Source organism: Podarcis erhardii (genome assembly GCF_964252035.2).
Source record: "Podarcis erhardii genome assembly, chromosome: 15".
NCBI classification, from domain to species: Eukaryota; Metazoa; Chordata; class Lepidosauria; order Squamata; family Lacertidae; genus Podarcis; species Podarcis erhardii.
Genome location: NC_138505.1, coordinates 22,341,074 through 22,359,836, shown reverse-complemented (window position 1 = coordinate 22,359,836; position 18,763 = coordinate 22,341,074). Strand labels below are relative to the sequence as shown.

General features: G+C 45.3%; 1 protein-coding gene across 3 annotated transcripts in view; it reads right to left on the bottom strand.

The window, feature by feature from the left end:
* Positions 1-854: 854 nt before the first annotated feature.
* Positions 855-18,763, bottom strand: part of SUDS3 (SDS3 homolog, SIN3A corepressor complex component) — a 31,046-nt gene continuing 13,137 nt past the window's right edge. The window contains exons 9-12 of one of the 3 annotated variants that reach the window (XM_081842074.1): positions 17,964-17,985; positions 16,638-16,725; positions 7,355-7,439; positions 855-1,966 (exon numbers count right to left, since the gene is read on the bottom strand). In XM_081842074.1, coding sequence (XP_081698200.1) covers positions 1,868-1,966; positions 7,355-7,439; positions 16,638-16,725; positions 17,964-17,985 — 294 coding nt within the window. In that variant the 3' untranslated portion in view covers positions 855-1,867. Of the gene's footprint in view, positions 1,967-7,354; positions 7,440-16,637; positions 16,762-17,963; positions 17,986-18,763 lie in introns of all 3 variants that reach the window. The other 2 variants (XM_081842072.1, XM_081842073.1) reach the window with 2 other exon arrangements.

The following is an 18,763-nucleotide window of genomic DNA, read 5'->3' as shown; positions in this document are numbered from 1 at the left end:
TGGACTAGTTATTTAAAAGGCAGCAAAAAAAAAAAAAAAAAAAAAAAAAAAATGGGAAGGAAGTCTAGACTTGCATGCTTCTGGCTGCTCTCCACACAGTATGTCATGAAAGAGCTGTAGCTCAGAGGCAGGTCACATACTTGGCATGCAAAAGGTCCCAGGTTCAATCCTCGGCGTCGGCTGAGAAAGGCCTCTAGAGAGCAGCTGCCAGTCAGTGCAAACAATACTGAGTCTGATGCAGCAGAAGGCAGCTTCCAATGCTCCATTAGCAGGTATTTCCAACCACTTTCACATCCTTGCTTCATTTCAATCGCACACAATTTATTTGAGGGAACTGGGCTCTGAAGCCAAGGTGAAAGTGGCAACCATTTTGATAAGGACAGATATAAAAAGGAGGTTTCAAAGAGAGTGTTTGTAGCAAGTGAGACTGATGTACAACTGGGTGCAGAATCCGATGCACACTTATTTGCTGGCAATGATGGGAGCCAGGCAGGCAGGCAAATGAAGTGTCAGAAAGGCCGGCTGCCGGAACCACAAACCCCCAACTCCAGGGTTCAGATTAAGAGATTCTAACACAGACCTCATTGCTGTGGCATGACTGCCATCTAGCTGCAGCAAACAGGAAATGAGACATGGCAGGCTCAGGCTGAATAAGGAAGGAGTGCAAAAAACCCGGACCCCCCGCAGGTGTCAAAAGGAGGGCTTTGAGGATCCATGCAATTGCTGCGTCGGAAGAACGGGCAAGGGTTAAAAGAGGTGGTTGATCAGGCCTGGTTCAATCAGAATGCACAACACAGGCTGGACTGGGACAGCCAACAGCGCTGGGGAGAAAAGCAGACATCACACAGCAGGTATCGAGATAAAAAGTGTTTTGCAAGCAACTTCACCACCACCGCCAGGTCATAAAAACAGTACAGCACTCTCTAAAGATTGGCACTGCACATTCCATCTGGTTCCAAGAATTTCTATCCCTTGAGATTACATTGAGGGCCTCGCTGATGTGTGTTCTCTTTCTCTCACTCACTCACACACAAGTGTCCATACAGGGCTCATGCCATCTCCATCAGCCGCCACCCAAGAATCATCGCAGCTGCAACAACAAAGAGAGCAGCTTGTAGGACAGTCACCAGCAGTTTCCACAGCGCTGCTCACAGAACCTCCCTCCCACCCAGAGTCCAATTGTTCCTTTGATTCACCCTCCACAGGAAACACAAAGAAAACATTGGGTTTGCTCATTGCTGGGATATACAAATGGCAACCGCCCCGCCCGCCCCTCCCCTCCAGCTTCGGAGCAATCAAGTGTGATCCCCTGAACCACACTTTCAGTAAAAGCAAATGGAAGTTCAGGACACCCAAGGACCTCGGAAAACTCCTATTTCCCTGCATGCCTAACTGCGATCAGCGTCGTTCACGGTGTCGGCTGTTTAAGAGGCACTGCGGTCGGATCTGTCCTCCATTCAGCACCTCTCAGGTGTGCAGGCTGCCCATTGCGTCTCCCCGAGGCTACCCTGCTTGCGCCTCTCAATGCAAAATATATATATAATTTTTAAAACGATACACCGCGTGTGCTCTTCTGCATGATATACAAGAATGGAATGGACTCGAGACCACAGGCATACATTCTTCTTTTAAGTAGTCTTTGGAAATGAGAAAGCTAAACTAACGCTGTGGGGTGGGCTCTGGTACACAGCGTGGGCTCACAAAAGAGAGAGAGAGAGAGGACAGCAGGAGCAATGTGGGCAGCCAAACAGGCAGCATCCAAAGGATCGAGGAGGGAGGTGGACCTTCTGCTGGTTCAGACCCAGGAAGAGCAGCCACAAGTCTCTGCAAGAGCTGATTGTCTTTAACACAACGCAGGGCCAGAGAGTCACGCAGCCGACCGCCGTCGGATGACGAAGGCTCCGCGCTGGAGCTGTCCAAGGTAGATCCGCATTTTTGTGCTGTCGCTGGTTTTCCTCACCCAGATCTGCGAAGGTTGGGGGGGGGGGACAAAAGGAAAGTCAACTTTTTGTGTTTTCATCTGGGTTGGATTATACAGTCCGTGCTTCCGTGAAAATATATCAAGGTGGTAAAAACCACAAGTGGTTGGGATAAAAATCAGCAAAGGATCAGTTAAAAACAACAATGAAATGTCAGTAAATCGTTGGGTGAAAAATAAACCATGTTGCACCTCTTTACCCTGGCAAAGCATTATATTACGTTATATTATATTATATTATTATATTATTAATAATATTATTAAAAGACAGGTAGTTGTTTATTTCCTTGACATCTGATGGGAGGGCATTCCACAGGGCGGGCGCCACTACTGAGAAGGCCCTCTGCCTGGCTCCCTGTAACCTCACTTCTAGCAAGGAGGGAACCCTTTTCCCAGGGATTCAAGGTGGCTTACACAAATTAAAACAACATTGGTAAAATACAAGAAGCTAAGAACATACAAATGGTAATTGTTAAAAACTAATTAAACACTAACAGAAATAAAATATAAAAAACAAATCTTTTAAAATACAGATAAAAAAGCAAAGCACTATTAAAAGCCCTCTCCTTAAAAAAACCTAGTAATTTCCCAGAGACCTGTCAGAATAAGAGTCTTCACTGATGATACCTGAGGTATGTATTTTTAGGACCTATCTTATTTCTGTGATTGTATGTTGTTTTAAACTTTTTTTAAGGTTGTGTATTAGTTGTAACACATCCTGAGACCTTAAGGTGAAGGACGGGTGTAGCAGCAGCAGCAGCAGCAGCAGCAGCAGCAGCAATAATAAAAATAAAAATAAAAATAGAAATAAAAATAGAAATAATAGAAATAGAAATAGAAATAGAAATAGAAATAGAAATAGAAATAAAAATAAAAGAGGCCTGTCTTTGTAATACAGTTAGGGCTGGCAGAGACCCTTGTCTGAAACCCTGGGGAGCTGCTGCCAGTCAGTGTGTGCAACACTAAGCTGCACAGACTAATTTTCTAGCTAGGTGCAAGGCAGCTTCCTATGCTCCCCAAATTCCCTTTTTCTTGTTGGAGGTGTCGGGGATGGAACCTGGGGCCATCCTGCACCCAAGGCAGGTGCACTACAGCCTTTATCATATGCACTTACAGCAATTATTTCATTTCTTGCTGAAATACGAAAGACAAAATGCACCTTTTCCCTAAGCTGACTTGAGAAATACGTCACGCCTACTTAAAGTGGCCGGCACCAGAAGAATCCTTCTCCCCAAATTTGGGCACGTCTCCGGCGACAGGGCGAGTTGGGACTTAATTTCAATTATGCGGGCACCTAACCGCATTAAGATGCTTATTGTTAATGTTAATAAGAGCGAAATTGCTAAATTTGATTTAAGGTTATGTTCTAATGCATCTCTCGGTACGACGTTGCACGCTCATTTGAATAATCACCCACTGAACATAATGACATCTTTGTGACTAGTTTCATTATTAATTGAAAGAGACACTTTGAATAGCAGCCATAACTCACGAGCCCGAGCGAGCCGTACAAAATGTTTTCCTTTTAATTGCCCACTTGTTTCAGTTCCCATGTTTTGCTTGAGGCAGGGTTTTATGCAGCTTCGAGGAGTTGGAAGGGGCCACGAGGGTCATCTAGCTCAACCCCATGCAATGCAGGAATCTTTGTGCCCAATACGAGGCTTGAACCCACGGCACCAAGATCAAGAATCTCACGCTCTACGTGATAGAGTACTTGCCAAATTATTGGAGTACTACAATATATCCAAAACAATGGGAGAACTTGGAGGGATCTCAAAAGAGAAGATAGACAAGGATTGGAAGGTGTTTAAAGGATACTTGCAAAACCATATTGAAAAATCAGAACTCCTATTAGAATAAGCAAGTTCCGTTTTAAATACTGAAATACTAAATAAGATGGATAACAATGTGTAATAGAAAAAGAAGGATGAAATTAGGTTAAAGGTGTGTGAAAGAAAGTAATAGAAGTGGAAAGAAATTGCAATTGAGTAGACTGGAAGTCTAACACAAAGGTGGGGTGAGGGGTGGTGGATGGTGATGGGAAAAGGAATTATTTGTAGGATTGAGTGTAGGTAGGTTTGAACATTTTTAAGGATTGTATGAAATGTATGTTTGTATGCTTGTATATTCACAACATGTGTGTATTAATGCTGAATTATTTTAACAATAAAAACTTTTTTTAAAAAAAGAATCTCACGCTCTACGTGAGCTACCCCACATGTATGGAGAAAGGCAGATAAAAATGTAAGAGGAGATTTGACAGAATTGCTGTGTCTTTTCCCTTTACCTGTGCGAATAGCAACCTTGCCAATAAGCTGCTGAGGCACATAGACTCAGAGTTGGAACGGACTGTGAGGACTATTCTAACCCAACCGCCTGCAATGCAGGAATCCCTTGCCCAATGTGGGGCTCGAACGCACAACCCTGAGGTTAAGAGTCTCATGCTCTACCAACTGAGATACAGTGGTACCTCGGGTTACATACGCTTCAGGTTACATACGCTTCAGGTTACAGACTCCGCTAACCCAGAAATAGTGCTTCAGGTTAAGAACTCTGCTTCAGGATGAGAACAGAAATTGTGCTCTGGCAGCGTGGCGGCAGCAGGAGGCCCCATTAGCTAAAGTGGTGCTTCAGGTTAAGAACCGTTTCAGGTTAAGAATGGACCTCCGGAACAAATTAAGTACTTAACCCGAGGTGCCACTGTAAACAGATGAAGATTATTTTGCTTCCTTGGCCCCTTTTGTGAAATATGGGATGAGCCACTGGTCTTTGGTTAAGAACGCGGGGGGGGGGGGGAGTTTTATACAGAGTTGGACCACTGGTCCATTTAGCTCCGGACCGTCTGCACTGGCTGGCAGCGGCTCTCTCCAAGGTTTCGGGCAGGGATCCTTCTTTCGCTAGCCGTACCTGGGGATGCTGGAGATTGAAAATGGGCTCTTCTGCATGCAAATCAGAGGCTCTACCACTGAGCCAAGGCCTTTCCTTTAAAAAAGAGAGTAAGAGTCTAGTCCTCATGGTTCTTATTAAAGGGCTGGATTAAATAGGAACACGGGAGGCTGTCAAATGTCAATGAGAACATCTAGCTCGGCACTGTCCATCTAGAGAGCACCACAGCCATAAAATGGGTGCCTCCCACAATTTTCTGTTGGTATTTCTACCTGGCTGTGTTGGAGTCAGCGGCAAACCAAGCCAAGGAGAATAAAATCCAGCCTCCAGAACAAAAACACAAGCAACCAACTGGGTAGAGGGGAGAGCAGAAACAGTCTGAGCAACTACAACTCAAATCTTATGCTGCCCTACTCTTCTTTGAAGGAAGGTACACAGTAGAAATCTAGTAAGTAATAAAATAACTCAGCAGAGGGGCGGTGGAGGTATAAACGACTGCTAGACTTTTGAAAAGCTGGGATCAAGTTCATCAACTTTGCTTAATAATTAAACTCAATAGTTTTAATTGGATTTTGACTAATTGTGCAATTAATTGTTACTGGTTTGAATTTTATTGTGTTATTATCTTCCATAGTGGGTTATGCCAACCACTATTCTGACTGCTTTTTATAGGGTAGGAGGCACTGGGGATGGGTTTAGGAAACCAAGGGAGGAGGCGGCCTGAAAAAAAATCCCCTGGTCTAAACCAGGGTTTCCAAAACTTGGGTTTCCAGCTGTTTTTGGACTACAACTCCCATCATCCCTAGCTAGCAGGACCAGTGGTCAGGGATGATGGGAACTGTAGTCCAACAACAGCTGGAGACTCGTGTTTGGGAAACCCTGGTCTAGACCAAACCCCCAATGCATTCACCAAGGTCTCCCTGACTCGCTTTAACTGAAGATGCGGCAATTATTTTTCCAAAGGGAGGATCAGATGATGTGTGCGAGCCAACAATGAGCTACATTTATGCGGTTCATGAAGGTTTGGAACAGTTCTAAGAGGCCTTGTAGGTGATGCCTGGTCGCCACTGGCCTCTGCCAGGGCCTTTTTGATGGTGGCTCCATGTTTGTAAAATCCCCTCCCTGGTAAAGTGTATCTGCCTGTGCCATTGACTTTCTGCAGAAATGGTGAAAATGTTGCTATTTGCACCCAAACATTTGATGGCTGAAGGATATTGCTACCGGCAACCCTGAAATCACTGGTTTTTTTAAAGTGTTTTCAGAATGTTTTTAAATTGTTTTATTGATGTGTCTGCCACCCTGTGCTCTTTAAGGAAGAAGTGTGGGATATAAATTCAATCCATCAGCTGTCAGCTCTTGGCACATAAACTGGGATGGAGAACTAGATAAAGAGCTTCACTTAGTTACGGAAGAGTAATTGTGTTTTAAAAAAATATATGGTCAGATGAAGAGTTTCGGCTTAATAAATGTATCTCACTTCCAATTCCCGAAGCTCTGCCACCAATTGCTGCCATGCAATTGACTAGACAGAAGATTCAGTACCATATTTTTCGCTCTATAGGACACACCCAACCATAGGACGCACCTTGTTTTAGAGGGGGAGAACAAGAAAAAAAAAATCTCCCCCTCTCTGCTCAGCGCCCCTTCAGCGAAGCGGCAGGAGAAACGGAGCCCCTTCCATTTCTCCTCCCGCTTCGCTGAAGGGGCGCTGCACAGCTCTCCCTCTCTGCTGAAGCCAGGAGAGTCTTGCTCTCCCGGCTTCAGTAAAAGGAACCTGAAGCCTTCGGAGCGCAGCGCAAGTTCCCACTGTGCTCCAAAGGCTTCAGGAATAGCCGCTCCAAAGGCTTCGGGTTCCCGCGCTCCAAAGGCTACGGGTTCCTTTCGCTGACCCAAAGCCTTCGGAGAACAACGCGAGTTCCTGCTGAAACTCTAAAGGCTTCAGGAGGCTATCCCTGAAGCCTGGAGAGCAAGAGGGGTCGGCGAAAGCAACGTAAAGCCTCCGGAGCGCGGAGGGAGCGCTCCCTCTGCGCTTCAGAGGCTTCGCGTTGCTATCGCTGAAGCCAAGGAGCCTGCATTCGCTCCATAGGACGCACACACATTTCCCCTTAATTTTTGGAGGGGAAAAAGTGCATCCTATAGAGCAAAAAATACGGTATTTTGCTCCAAAAGCTGCATTCATCCTGCCACTGGAAAAGAGTCAGGTGGCTACATAAACAAGCACACTTCGCTTGTGTGCATACCATAATTTAAAGCACAGTGCCGCCGCCCGGTAAAGAATTCTGAGAACTATAGTTTACCCCATGGAGCTGCAATTCCGAACACCTGTAACAAACTACAGTTTCCATAATTCTTTGGGGGGGGGGGTTGTACACAGCCAAAGGCAAGAAAATTAATAATATTTTGTCATGGTCCACAGCCCCATTGACTGCCAACCCCTTAGGCTTCACACCTGGCATCTGCCTGCAAAACTCACTGAAGACCCGAGCTTACCTCATTGGCTCCCACGGAACTGATCACACAGCTGATTTTGGTGTTCTCTTTCGACTCCAGATAAATAGCCTGGCTTTTGTGATACCTGCAAGTAAAGGTTAAGAGCTGTGAGTCTACTTGACACTCTGAGACCGCCCAAGATCCCAGCTTACAAAAATCATCCTCTGTCCCCCACTCCCCGCAAATGAGAATGAGCCATTTGCCTCCCGAAAAAGGAACATTTTAATCCAGGGGCAGTTGATGTTGTGCCTTGCAAATGTTGCTGGACTCTAAACTCCCATCATGCCCAGCCAGCAAGGTCAATGGTCAGGGATTATGGACCAGATTGGCTACCGCTGTCATCACACACCCACTCATTTTGCTTTGACCTTAACAGCTATTATTTATGCCTTGACACTTGAGATTTCGTATTTTTAGGGGCCTCTCCCACTTTTGCGATTGTCATTTGATTTTAATGTTGTATTTCAAATTGTTGCGACCCACCCTGGGAACCTGGGGGTGAAAGGCGGTTAATAAATAAATACTAATAATTTATAAAAGTGTTCTGGGTGCAAGACTACCTCATTCAGAGGCACAACTAGCAACTCAGGAGAAGGGCAGAATGGATGCAACAGGGTGAAGACCTGGCCATAACACAAAAAGCTTTTGACAGTGTACTGTGGTGCAAATGCAGTAATGCCCTTTGTCTGCAAACTATGAGCAATGCAGCTGACTCATTCCCCTCTCTAAACTGTGGTTTAGCATTCAAGAATTCTTCAAATGTATAAACACAACAGCATTCCACAGACTACACCGGCCGCTTTCTCCTGCTTCAAATTTATTATGGCTTCTGCTTTTTAAGGTTTAATGACAGCCAGTGTGCTCTTCACTGCAGGGAATACTGATGAAATGTAGCCATTAGCAAAGGGGCTTATAAATGCAGACTAGATGCGGGGAGAGAAATGGGAAATTTGGGGTTATCAGATAGTTTGTATGTGCTATATCTTTTTTTTTTATATGCAAGAAAAACTACAGGAGTTCAATATAGGACCCAAACTGGAGTTCAGCAGAGCATCATATTCAAAAGGGGAAATGGTGGATTATCCAGAAACCAAATCCATATGTTTATTGCATGCTGTGGGAAAAACAATCTTTATTAAATTTCTCAGTGATCCAAACACTGCAGCCTCTAGGCCACGAACAATAAAACATGAAATAACAAACCAACAGGTGACTAATAATCAACAAAGAAATCAGTCAAACAGTTAATTTGAACCTGCCACCCCCGCACTCCACCATCAATTTATATAGGGAGCAAAATAATAAAAATACATTAAGTAGTTTAAAAGATCTCTTAAAAGGCCTGAGGGGAAAGGATCTCCTTTGCTGGGTGCTGAAATGCAATTAACACAGGTGCCAGGTAAGCTTTCCGAGGGCAGCCTTCTACAAAGCGGGAAGGGGGCAGAAACCAATGAAAAGACCCTCTCTGCATAGTTTAATCCATCAGAGTTCTATTTAATGTCGTGTCCAAGGGCAAAATGCGGTGAGGTGCCAGTCACAGGATTACAGTGGTGCCTCGCAAGACGAAATTAATCCGTTCCGTGAGTCTCTTCGTCTAGCGGTTTTTTTGTCTTGCGAAGCAAGCCCATTGACGGCTTAGCGGCTTAGCGCTATTAGCGGCTTTTAGCGGCTTATCGGATCAGCTGATAAGCGGCTTAGAAAAGGGGGGGGGGAAGGAAAAAAAACCCGCAGGAACTCGCAAGACATTTTCATCTTGCGAAGCAAGCCCATAGGGAAATTCGTTTTGCGAAACGCCACCAAAACGGAAAACCCTTTCGTCTAGCGGGTTTTCCGTCTTGTGAGGCGTTCGTCTTGCGGGGCACCACTGTAACAATGTGAATCGGTATTTTAAAAGTAATGTAAGATCTCCCGCAATCTGGACCTAGGCCTACAGTGTGCCATGTGTTTGTGTGTGTGAGAGAATTGAAGTCCCCCTACAACTATCCCAATAGGATCCCTTGCACCTGCAACCTGCTTTTTAAAAGCCACTGACGCAATTGCTAATTGTGCAAAATGAAGACTTATCTCATTTAGCCCCCGATTCTGGTGTTATGAAAAGGTGTGGGCGGAGAGAAAAGACATCACTCAAATCCGCACACCATCCATGCGCTCATCATTTGATGGACATCTTTTACATTCTATTTCTTCTCCAACCATGTCACAATAGAGCACGATTTCCAGCAGCCACGTTACCGCAGAGCAAACAGAGCGTGCTTGCTATAAACTGGGGATACACAGTCTGGTGAAAAAGCGGACCTGAGTTCCTGCACACAGTCTGCATTTCAGCCACCAAGCCACCTTTTTTAATTACAGAGTTTGCTGGATCAGGCCAATGGCCCATCCAGTTCTCCATCCTGTTCTCACAGTGGCTGACCATCAGAAGCCTGTAAGAAACCCTCATGCAGGATCCGAGCACAAGAGCCCTCTCCCCTCCTGCGTTTTCCAGCAGCTGATATTCAGAAACATTTCTGCCTCCAACCACGGAGGCAGAGCATAGCCACCATGGCAAGTAGCCACCGTGGCCTAATCCTCTAGGTTGGAGGCTTTAAAAGAAGGTTAGGCAAATCTGTGGAGGGCAAAAGCTATATGCTCTGCTTTCAGAGTTTTGCAAGGAAGAAACCTGCCAGATACGAATAAAAAGGTCACAGGGAAGCCTATGCCTAGCTTTAAACAGTCATTCTTTTGCCATCAGGAGGAAGGAAGGAAGGAAGGATAGGAAGAAAGGAGGACAGAAGGAATATAGAAAAGAGGGAGCATTCAATTCTCAGGCTGATGTTTCATTCCATTTTGACACTTGACAGATTTTAATATGCACTCAAAATGTTGTCCTCCCACACCAACAAGTTATTTTTAAAATATTAACTACCCTGCTGAGGCATCATTTCAATCAATAACCAAAAAAGAAATCTTACAGCAAAGGGTAGGGGAGAGCAGTGTTGATCTGGAGGAATAGGAATGCTAGGAAAGGGGAAGGAAAAGGGCCAACAGTGACACTCGGAAGGAAATCAAGCCGTTAACAGCAAGGTGAAACCGAGACACACATATATACCACCCTGGGGGCATGGAAAGCCAGTGCGATGTGGCAGAGAGTATTTGACTCAACATTTTGATGCCCTGTTCAGCCATGGTGGTCAGGCATTTTCCTTAGCCATAAGCCTACCTTGCAGGGGGGCTGGTGAGCACAAGAACATGCCCCAAATGCGCTCCCTCACCACCACCACTGAGCTTCTTGGAAGACAATGCCGTGTTTCCCCCTGGTAGGTAGAAAGCTGCCTTCCACTCAGGCAGACCACTGCTCCATCTAGATCAGTGTTGTCAACACTGACTGGCAGCAGCTATCTTCCAGGATTTCAGACAGGCTGCCCCTTCCCAGCCCTAACTGGAGATGCCGGGGACTGAACCAGGGACCTTTTGCATGCCAAGCAGATGCTCTACCCCTGAGCTACGGCCCTTCCCTTGTACGGACCCATTCACCGCCCAGCTTAAATGAGGCATGTAGGTCGGGTCTTCTTTAAAGAAAACTTTATTCGAGCGAGATCAAGGCTGGCTTCCAGCACAGAGCAGGCAAAGAGCCTATTCGGTTTAAGGAGCTGAGTCTCGAATGGGAGAAAGTACGGTATGCGACTGGGATGACTGAAACCCCCTTCAATGCTAATTAGCTGACGAGTTCAGACAACCGCCCATATGGCAAGTACGCTAATGCTGGAGGTTTTAATTAAATTTCACTGCAAAGGATTAGGCAGAGTGGGATCCAGCTAAACAGCACTGCAAGAGAAAGGACTTACAGCTGTGCAAAGGTACTCCCCTCCTCCTTGCGCACCTGCCTGGGCTTCCCTAAATCCTGTTTAGGGTTCCCTCAACCTTCCAGAGCAAAGTGGGACAGTGTGGCGTAGTGGTTAGCGTGTGGGACTGGGACCTGGGATACCAGGGTTCAAATCCCCACTCAGCCATGAAGCTCACTGTGTGACCTTGGGCCAATCGCTTTCTCGCACTTAGCCCTGCCTTCATAGTGGTGTTGTGAGGATAAAATCAGGAGAACTATGAATACCACCCTGAGCTCCTTGGAGAAGAAGGGAGCTATAAATGCAATAAACAAATTTTGGGAGGGCACGGGGAGAGGAGGGGGGCAGAAGTTCCACTGTACTCATGGAAATCGTTGCACTAGTGGATCTGTTCAGCTAGACATTGCCCTCCTTCCTCCCTCAAATATTACTGTTTTGGGCACCTTCAGTTATGATGTCACTTCTTTTTTTAAAGGTCTTAAATATAACAGCAAAAACCCTCCCCACTTGCACTGTCAGAAAAATTAACAGCTGTGAGTCAAATAAATAGAGCAAAAGTTATGTTTCTTTCTGTTTGGCACCTGCTTGTTATATATTTAACTGGCGAAGAGGGGATTCAACCTCCTGAAAAAGAGAAAACCTTCTGGTATTATTTATTACCTAAGCATTTATAGCCACAACCATCTCAAAATGTGTCCTCCATCTACATATCTTTCCCCCTTGCTACTGACATCTTTCTGGATTTGGCAATAGATGGCCTTCTCAGAATATATTATTTCTCTAGCTCTGCGATTTCAATATGCATAGCTTCACTATTAAGATTCAATTTTATTTATTTTTCTGTATTATTCCTTTGTAGTTTCTTTTCTTATGTTTTACTTGTTCCTGCTGCATATTTTGAGTCTTGTATAGGAGTATTTTTTTTCCCTCTAATGAAAAATTCCCAATAAACAAACCCAGCGCTATCCTTTTTCAATACGACTTGTTTTGAGCAAACTGGCTAGCTAAAATCTAAAGAACTGCTTCAGATGCACCTAAATCTGGGGGTTTTTTATACTTCCCCTCGCCTTCTAACTTCCTTGGCGCCCACAAAGCACTTCAGAACCTCCCTGCAGTTTTTAAAAAATGGCTTTCTGTGTGGCTCAGAGGGATGCTGTCCCAGAAACAGGTCCAAAGCTCCCTAGAGTCTTGGGTGGAAATAGTGATGGGGGTCATTTGAGGCCAGAGAAAATGTCATTCTTAGGCCATGACTAAGAATCAAGGGGTCTTAAGGCTTGGTGTGAAAAACACTGCAGTTTACAGGAACCGGACATTATCAGAAACCAGATCCTCTTCCTCCATTCTTAGGGGGTGCATTTACTTCAACAGACAACGCTTTTCAGAGAAGAGATCGGATTAGGAAAAAACAGGATTAGCACAGCAGATCTATGGAGATTTGCAAGGGACTCACCAGGCCAACAATGAGTCGGGAGGGGGGAAGGGTTACATTTCCAGGCTAGGGGGTAAAGTCAGTAATATGTTCCCAAGGCCACCCTATGTCTATTGTTGGATGAGCTCAATGAAATATTTGGGAGCTGCTGCTATATTTGGGAGCCCTGCTATATTCTGCAGACCAATCTGAATTCTTACATAAAGAGGTGGTCTCTAAAAGGCACATTACTGCTAAAAACAAGCAAACCATTACCCCCCCCAGCCTCCTCTCATGGAAAATAATTTCTGATCTCATTCTGCCACCTTGTGGCAAAAATGCTTCTGAGAATGAGAATAAAAAATGTAGTGTTCCAAGTCTATACACTCACTTAATTTACAAATCCACTCTCCCTTTGTTGGTGTTAAAAAGTTAAGAATGGAGTGGAAGTATTTTGAAGATTATATGTCAAAATATTGTTCTAAAAATGACGTGCTAATAGGCTTAGAATAAAAAATGTAAGCAATAACAAAACCAATAAAGAAAGAAGGAAAAATCAGAATTTAACAAAAATAATTTATTATAGAATGCAAGGAAAAAGAGGCAGAAAGAAATATAAAGAAGTTGAATTGCTGTGGAGGGAAGTAGAGGGTGGCTGGTGGGTTTTATAATTAAGAGTATAATTATGCAGCTGTTGTACTTTAGATATTATATTTTATGTGAGGGAATCATTGGGAATTTTGGTTATTATCTATACAGTGGTACCTCGGGTTAAGTACTTAATTCGTTCCGGAGGTCCGTACTTAACCTGAAACTGTTCTTAACCTGAAGCACTATTTCTGGGTTAGCGGAGTCTGTAACCTGAAGCGTATGTAACCCGAGGTACCACTGTATATGTTAAGTTTCAATAAAGATTTTTTTGGGGGAAATGTAGTGTTCCAGAACTTCTGTTGTAACTTTCACCTGAACCCCTAAAAAACGGGGGTGGATCACTGCCAGATTTTAATTTTGAAAGTAGATCGCAGTCTCTCGGGAGTTGGCCAACCCTGTGTTAGTGGATTGGTGATCATTTTAGATGCCTTCCAATGTGATGATTACAGATGCTGCAGGACTCCCATCAGCCCCAGCCAGCACAGGCCAATGGCCAGGAATGATGGGAGCTGGAGTCTTAATAACTCTGCACTAACTCAGGAGCTGGGCTTCCTATGTGGCTGCCCACTGCCTGCATTTTGCAGAAGCAACTGAAGGGCTTTTCCCAGCTGGATAAATGGGCCTTTTACCAGGGAGTCTACTCAGTTTTATCCTTGCTTTTGCTGTTTCCAAGCTATCTTATATGTAAATCTCCCTGAGAAGATTCTTTTAGGACAATTAAAGAATAAACGACAGTAACATCTGGAGGGCAGCATGTTAGAAACCCCAAAGATGGCCAATGTCCCCCCACCTTTGTTGACAGCTTCCTGGGAAGGTGGAATCGGGGTGCCTGCCATCACTGGGGCAAGACCAGATTTGGCAATGTACAAACTCTCATTGCAACCTGTCTTACATGTTCAGTTGGCAGTGCTGTTACTTTTGGAGTTAAGTGGCACTTGAAGTGCTGTTCAGTAAGCATGAAAGCTTGAGTCTGATTGCAGCCCCCCTCCCCCATTTATCCCTTGAACTCTTGGCCAAGCTACACCCCTCGCTGGCCCTGTTTTACAGCCTGGGTGTTTTCACCTGGTTTGAACACATCCTGGAATTGCAACAAGTGCCTCTTGCTGCGAGTCCCTGTGAGACCTGCTTGGCTGACCTGTTTCCACCAAACCTGGAAGGGCAGGGCCCCAACCAACTCCAGCTACAACAGCTGCTGCTATTGTTCAAAGCGACAGGGACCACCTTACTGCAAATCTGGAAAAGCAGGCTGCCTAGAGCAGACAAAGGCAAACTCGGCCCTCCAGATGTTTTGGGACTACAAATCCCATCATCCTTAGCTAGCAGGACCAGTGGTCAGGGATGATGGGAATTGTAGTCCCAAAACACCTGGAGGGGCGAGTTTGTCTATGCCTGGGCCTAGAGACTACCAGAGTGGACCTTTCGTTGGGGCCAGGATTCAACTACAGAGGTATGTTATTGTTGGATGTTACTGGGATTACGCTTTTGCATTTTATTGTTAGATATTATTATGAATTGTAAGGGGATTTTTTTTTTTAAGAACATGAGAGCCTGCTGGATCAGGCCAATGGCCAATATAGTCCAGAATACTGCTCTCATGACAACTTGCCCCTATGGGAAGCCCACAAACAGGATCCGAGTGCAAGAGCGATTCTCCCCTCTGGCAATTTCCAACACCTGGTATTCAGACACATTACTGCCTCTAAAAGTAGCAGAACATAACCCTCCGGGTTAGAAGCTGCTGATTGCTATGCTATGAGGATATGGCTGCCATGTGTTCTACCACTGAGCTGCCTATAAGAACACAGGAATAGCCTGGCTACTGGAACAGGCTGGTGGCCTACCTAGACCAGCATCCTATTCTCACAGTGGCCGACTATGTCTGTGAGAAACGCACGAGAAAGGACTCAAGCACAAGAACACTCTCCTCTCTTGTGGTTTCCAGCAACTGGTATTCAGAGAAGCATTGGTGCCGCTGGAGGAACAGCAGAATATGATTACTCCTGTCTGAATGGAGGATAAAGAGGGGTGTGCAAGTATAGAAACTAGCCTACTGTACAGAGATAAAATTTACATTAATCGCTCAGTCCATTTTTGCCTCTGGCTCCAACTTCTGCGTGTTGCCCTCGGGAGGCTGTCCAGATGTGAATGTGGCCCTTGTGCTGCAGAAAGGTTCCCTACCCTTGTTGGAAAGGTTTCGTGGCCTTTGATGGCCTGACTAAAGGCACATAAGACTGCAATGCACTCCAGTCACTGATTGGGTAATGCAAAGAATCAGATCTACCCTACACCTTCTGGTTATTAAGCACTGTGGCCAGAAAAAAACAGAAAAAGAAGAAAATCCTGCTTGTTGGAAGCAGGTGAGAGGGAAAGGGGGAGTAAGATGAGAGATGCAGAGGAGTGCAGTACCCCGCAGAGGAGTGCAGTACCCCCTGGTAGAAGTTTAAAGCCTTTACATGTCTTAGGGCTAGGCCAACCATTATCTGGAAAAACATTTCCTGATAATTCTTTACAAGTCTTCTTGAAGTGCTGGGAGAATTCCCACCCCCACCAAAAAAATCATATTCAATTATATGCCCCACCCCGACCTCTTCAGACTGTGAATGAAGTAGCTCAGTTGTTCATCCTGCCTTAATAATATTTAGTTTTAATATTGTGGAAGTGAAACCTTGTAGAACTGAGCAAGGAGGATGGGAAGAAAACCAGAATTAGTCAGCTCTGTCCTATTATTGACTCTGGCGCCACCTACTGTTGGCCTCCCTGCCTTCCAGCCTACCAGTCTCAAGGGGCCCCAGTCAACACTGCCCTGAGTATGAACCAACAACTGAGCTTAATTCCATGTTAGCAAAGTCATTTTTTTCTCAGGTGAGAACAATCTTTTTTGGGGGGCACCTCGAAACTATTGAAGAATCCCACTCCTTTCCCCTCCAAATTTCACCACGCGCAAATAGGATGGAGAATTTCTGAGAGGCCATTTCCCACTTTGCCCTGAAAGAAACCTAGGCAGTTGACTTACACCAGGCATAGGCATCACTCCTGACCACTGGTCCTGTTAGCTAGGGATGATGGGAGTTGTAGTCCCAAAACATCTGGAGGGCCGAGTTTGCCTATGCCTGGCTTACACCAAGTCAAGCCAGTGGTTCTCCAGGGTTTTGGACAGGAGACTCTCCCATCCCACTTGGAGATGTTAGAGACTGGACCTGGGACCTTCTGAAGCCACAACAGATGCACTGACCACTGTGATACAACCCTTCCAACACTGTACGTAGAAGGGATAGGGCTCCTGGATGTTCCTCCATGAAATTGCTCCTTCTTTGGCCCTTTCTATCCTTTGATCCTGACCATTTCTAAAGCTCAGAAGGCCATGACATCAGAACAGACCCCACCTCCCCACACCGAGCCTTACCATCTTTTATCGTAGTACAATTTGCCATCTTCTATCCTTGCCTCAAACCGCTGTGCTGGGGATTCGGCAGGCGTGGCCGGCAGGTGTTCTGGTGACGAAGGAGACGCTGGAATAGAAGAGTGAACTCTATACACAGTCTAACCCCTACGTAGCAGCTTACGATTCAGGCAACACTGAGAGATTGCGGGGACCTTAAGCCGACAGTGGGAGGTAAAAGTATTAAGCTTTGTGAGAGGAGCACACAGGCAGAGATCCGGTTTGACTTGTGCAGCTCTACCTTGCAGAGTCAAACCACTGGGCAATCTAGCTCAGCCTTTGTCAACCGGGTACCCTCCAGATGTTTATGGGCTACAACTCCCATCAGCCCCAGCCAGAACAGCTGTGCTAGCTGCAGCTCATGGGAGTTAACATTCCCAAACATCTGAAGAGCACCAGGTTGGCTGAGCTGTTTTGGTGCTCCTCCAGATGTTGGTGAAATTCATCTTCCATCAACCCTGAACACTGACTGCGGCTGATGTGAGCTGTGACTCCAACAGCGTCTGACTGCCCATGCCCTGTATTATCTACTTAGATTAAGAACTGCTCCCCAGGGTTCTCAGAACCCTACAAATGCAGAACCCTACAAACCCTACAAATTCTAGGGATCCAGCATAGCGCAAGGTTTAGAGCGGGGGCAGGGAGCCCAGGGCCCGCCAGGTATTTGCTGGACAGCCCATTATCTCTAACCATCAGGCTATGTTGGCTGAAGTCAATGAGGGTCGCAGTCCAAAATGTCTGCAAGACACAGTTAGGAATGGCTACACTGAACTCTGGCTCCTTCCCAGTTTTGAGTTTCTGTTTTTCCCCTCTGCATAGCTGGGAATTTTGGGGGACCTGTTAGGACTGGGAGATGCCAGAGTTCCAGTCAAAACAGCAAAAGAAAGTTTTTCTGATAGCAACACTCATCCAAGCATTCTGCTACTTCTCAGCTTTTCAAAGGTCATTATCTATACTCACATCTGGACCCATTAAAATTATAACCCTACTCTAGCATAAAGCAGTCAACAGTAACAATGCAGAAGGCTACTTTAGATCAGGTCACGTTATTTCATCATCCAGCCCAGTTTTACCTTCTCTGACCAATGAAAGCTCTTCTGGGTCTCAAGCAGAAGTACTTCCACCATCCCTTACTGCTCAGCATCCTTTTAGCCACAGATGCCGCAGGTTGAATTTGGGACCTTCTGCCTGAAAGGCAGGGGCTCCACCACTCAGTGACACACCTTCCTATCTCCTAAGCCATTTTTTGAACACACTAGGAAACCTTATTGGGGTGGGGATGCCACTTACCTGGCCGTTTAGGTGATTTAAGCTATAAAAAGGAAAAACAAGAAAGCTGTTTTAGTGATTCCCTACAAGAACATAAACCGGAAGAGAAATAACTGACCTAACAGAACATTTCATGAAGGCCAACATGTCTTCTGAATGGGGATCTTTATTCCCAGCTGGCAAGTTCCAAAGACCTCAGATGCCCACTCTGCAATAACCCACAGCAGGCTTTTAGTGTGGCTGCCTCCACTCTGTGGAGCAGAGAACAGCTGAAGACGTTTTTGTTCCAACAGGTTTCCCCATCTAGATAAATGATGCTTTACCATGAATGTCTGCTTTGCATGGTTTTGGTTCTGCTTTAAATGTATTTGTTGTCTTTGTGTGTTTAACAGCTTTTAATTACTCTTATTGTACACGGTCTTAAGATGGTCATTTTCAAGGAAACTTTAAAATCATTAATAGTAATTAATCTGAATTAGGTTGAAATGATGCTATATATATACAGGCAACTCCCCATTTATGCGGGGGTTATGTTCTGAGGCACGGCGCATTTAAGAGAAATTGCATATATTGGGAACACCATTAAAAAAATCAAACACGACAATCATTGCCTCCAAACCTCCTTGCCCAAACTCAAAATCTCCATAGGACTCAAAGATCAGTGCAAGGGCTCCTGGGATTGCACTTGCAAGGGCTATTGGGACTGCTAGACACTGTTATTGCGCCATTTTTGCACTCTTTTAGGGCCGTTTTTGCCACTTCCGGGTTCATGGGGATACGGGTGCGCATTGAACGTGTGTAAATGGGGAGTTGTCTGTAGT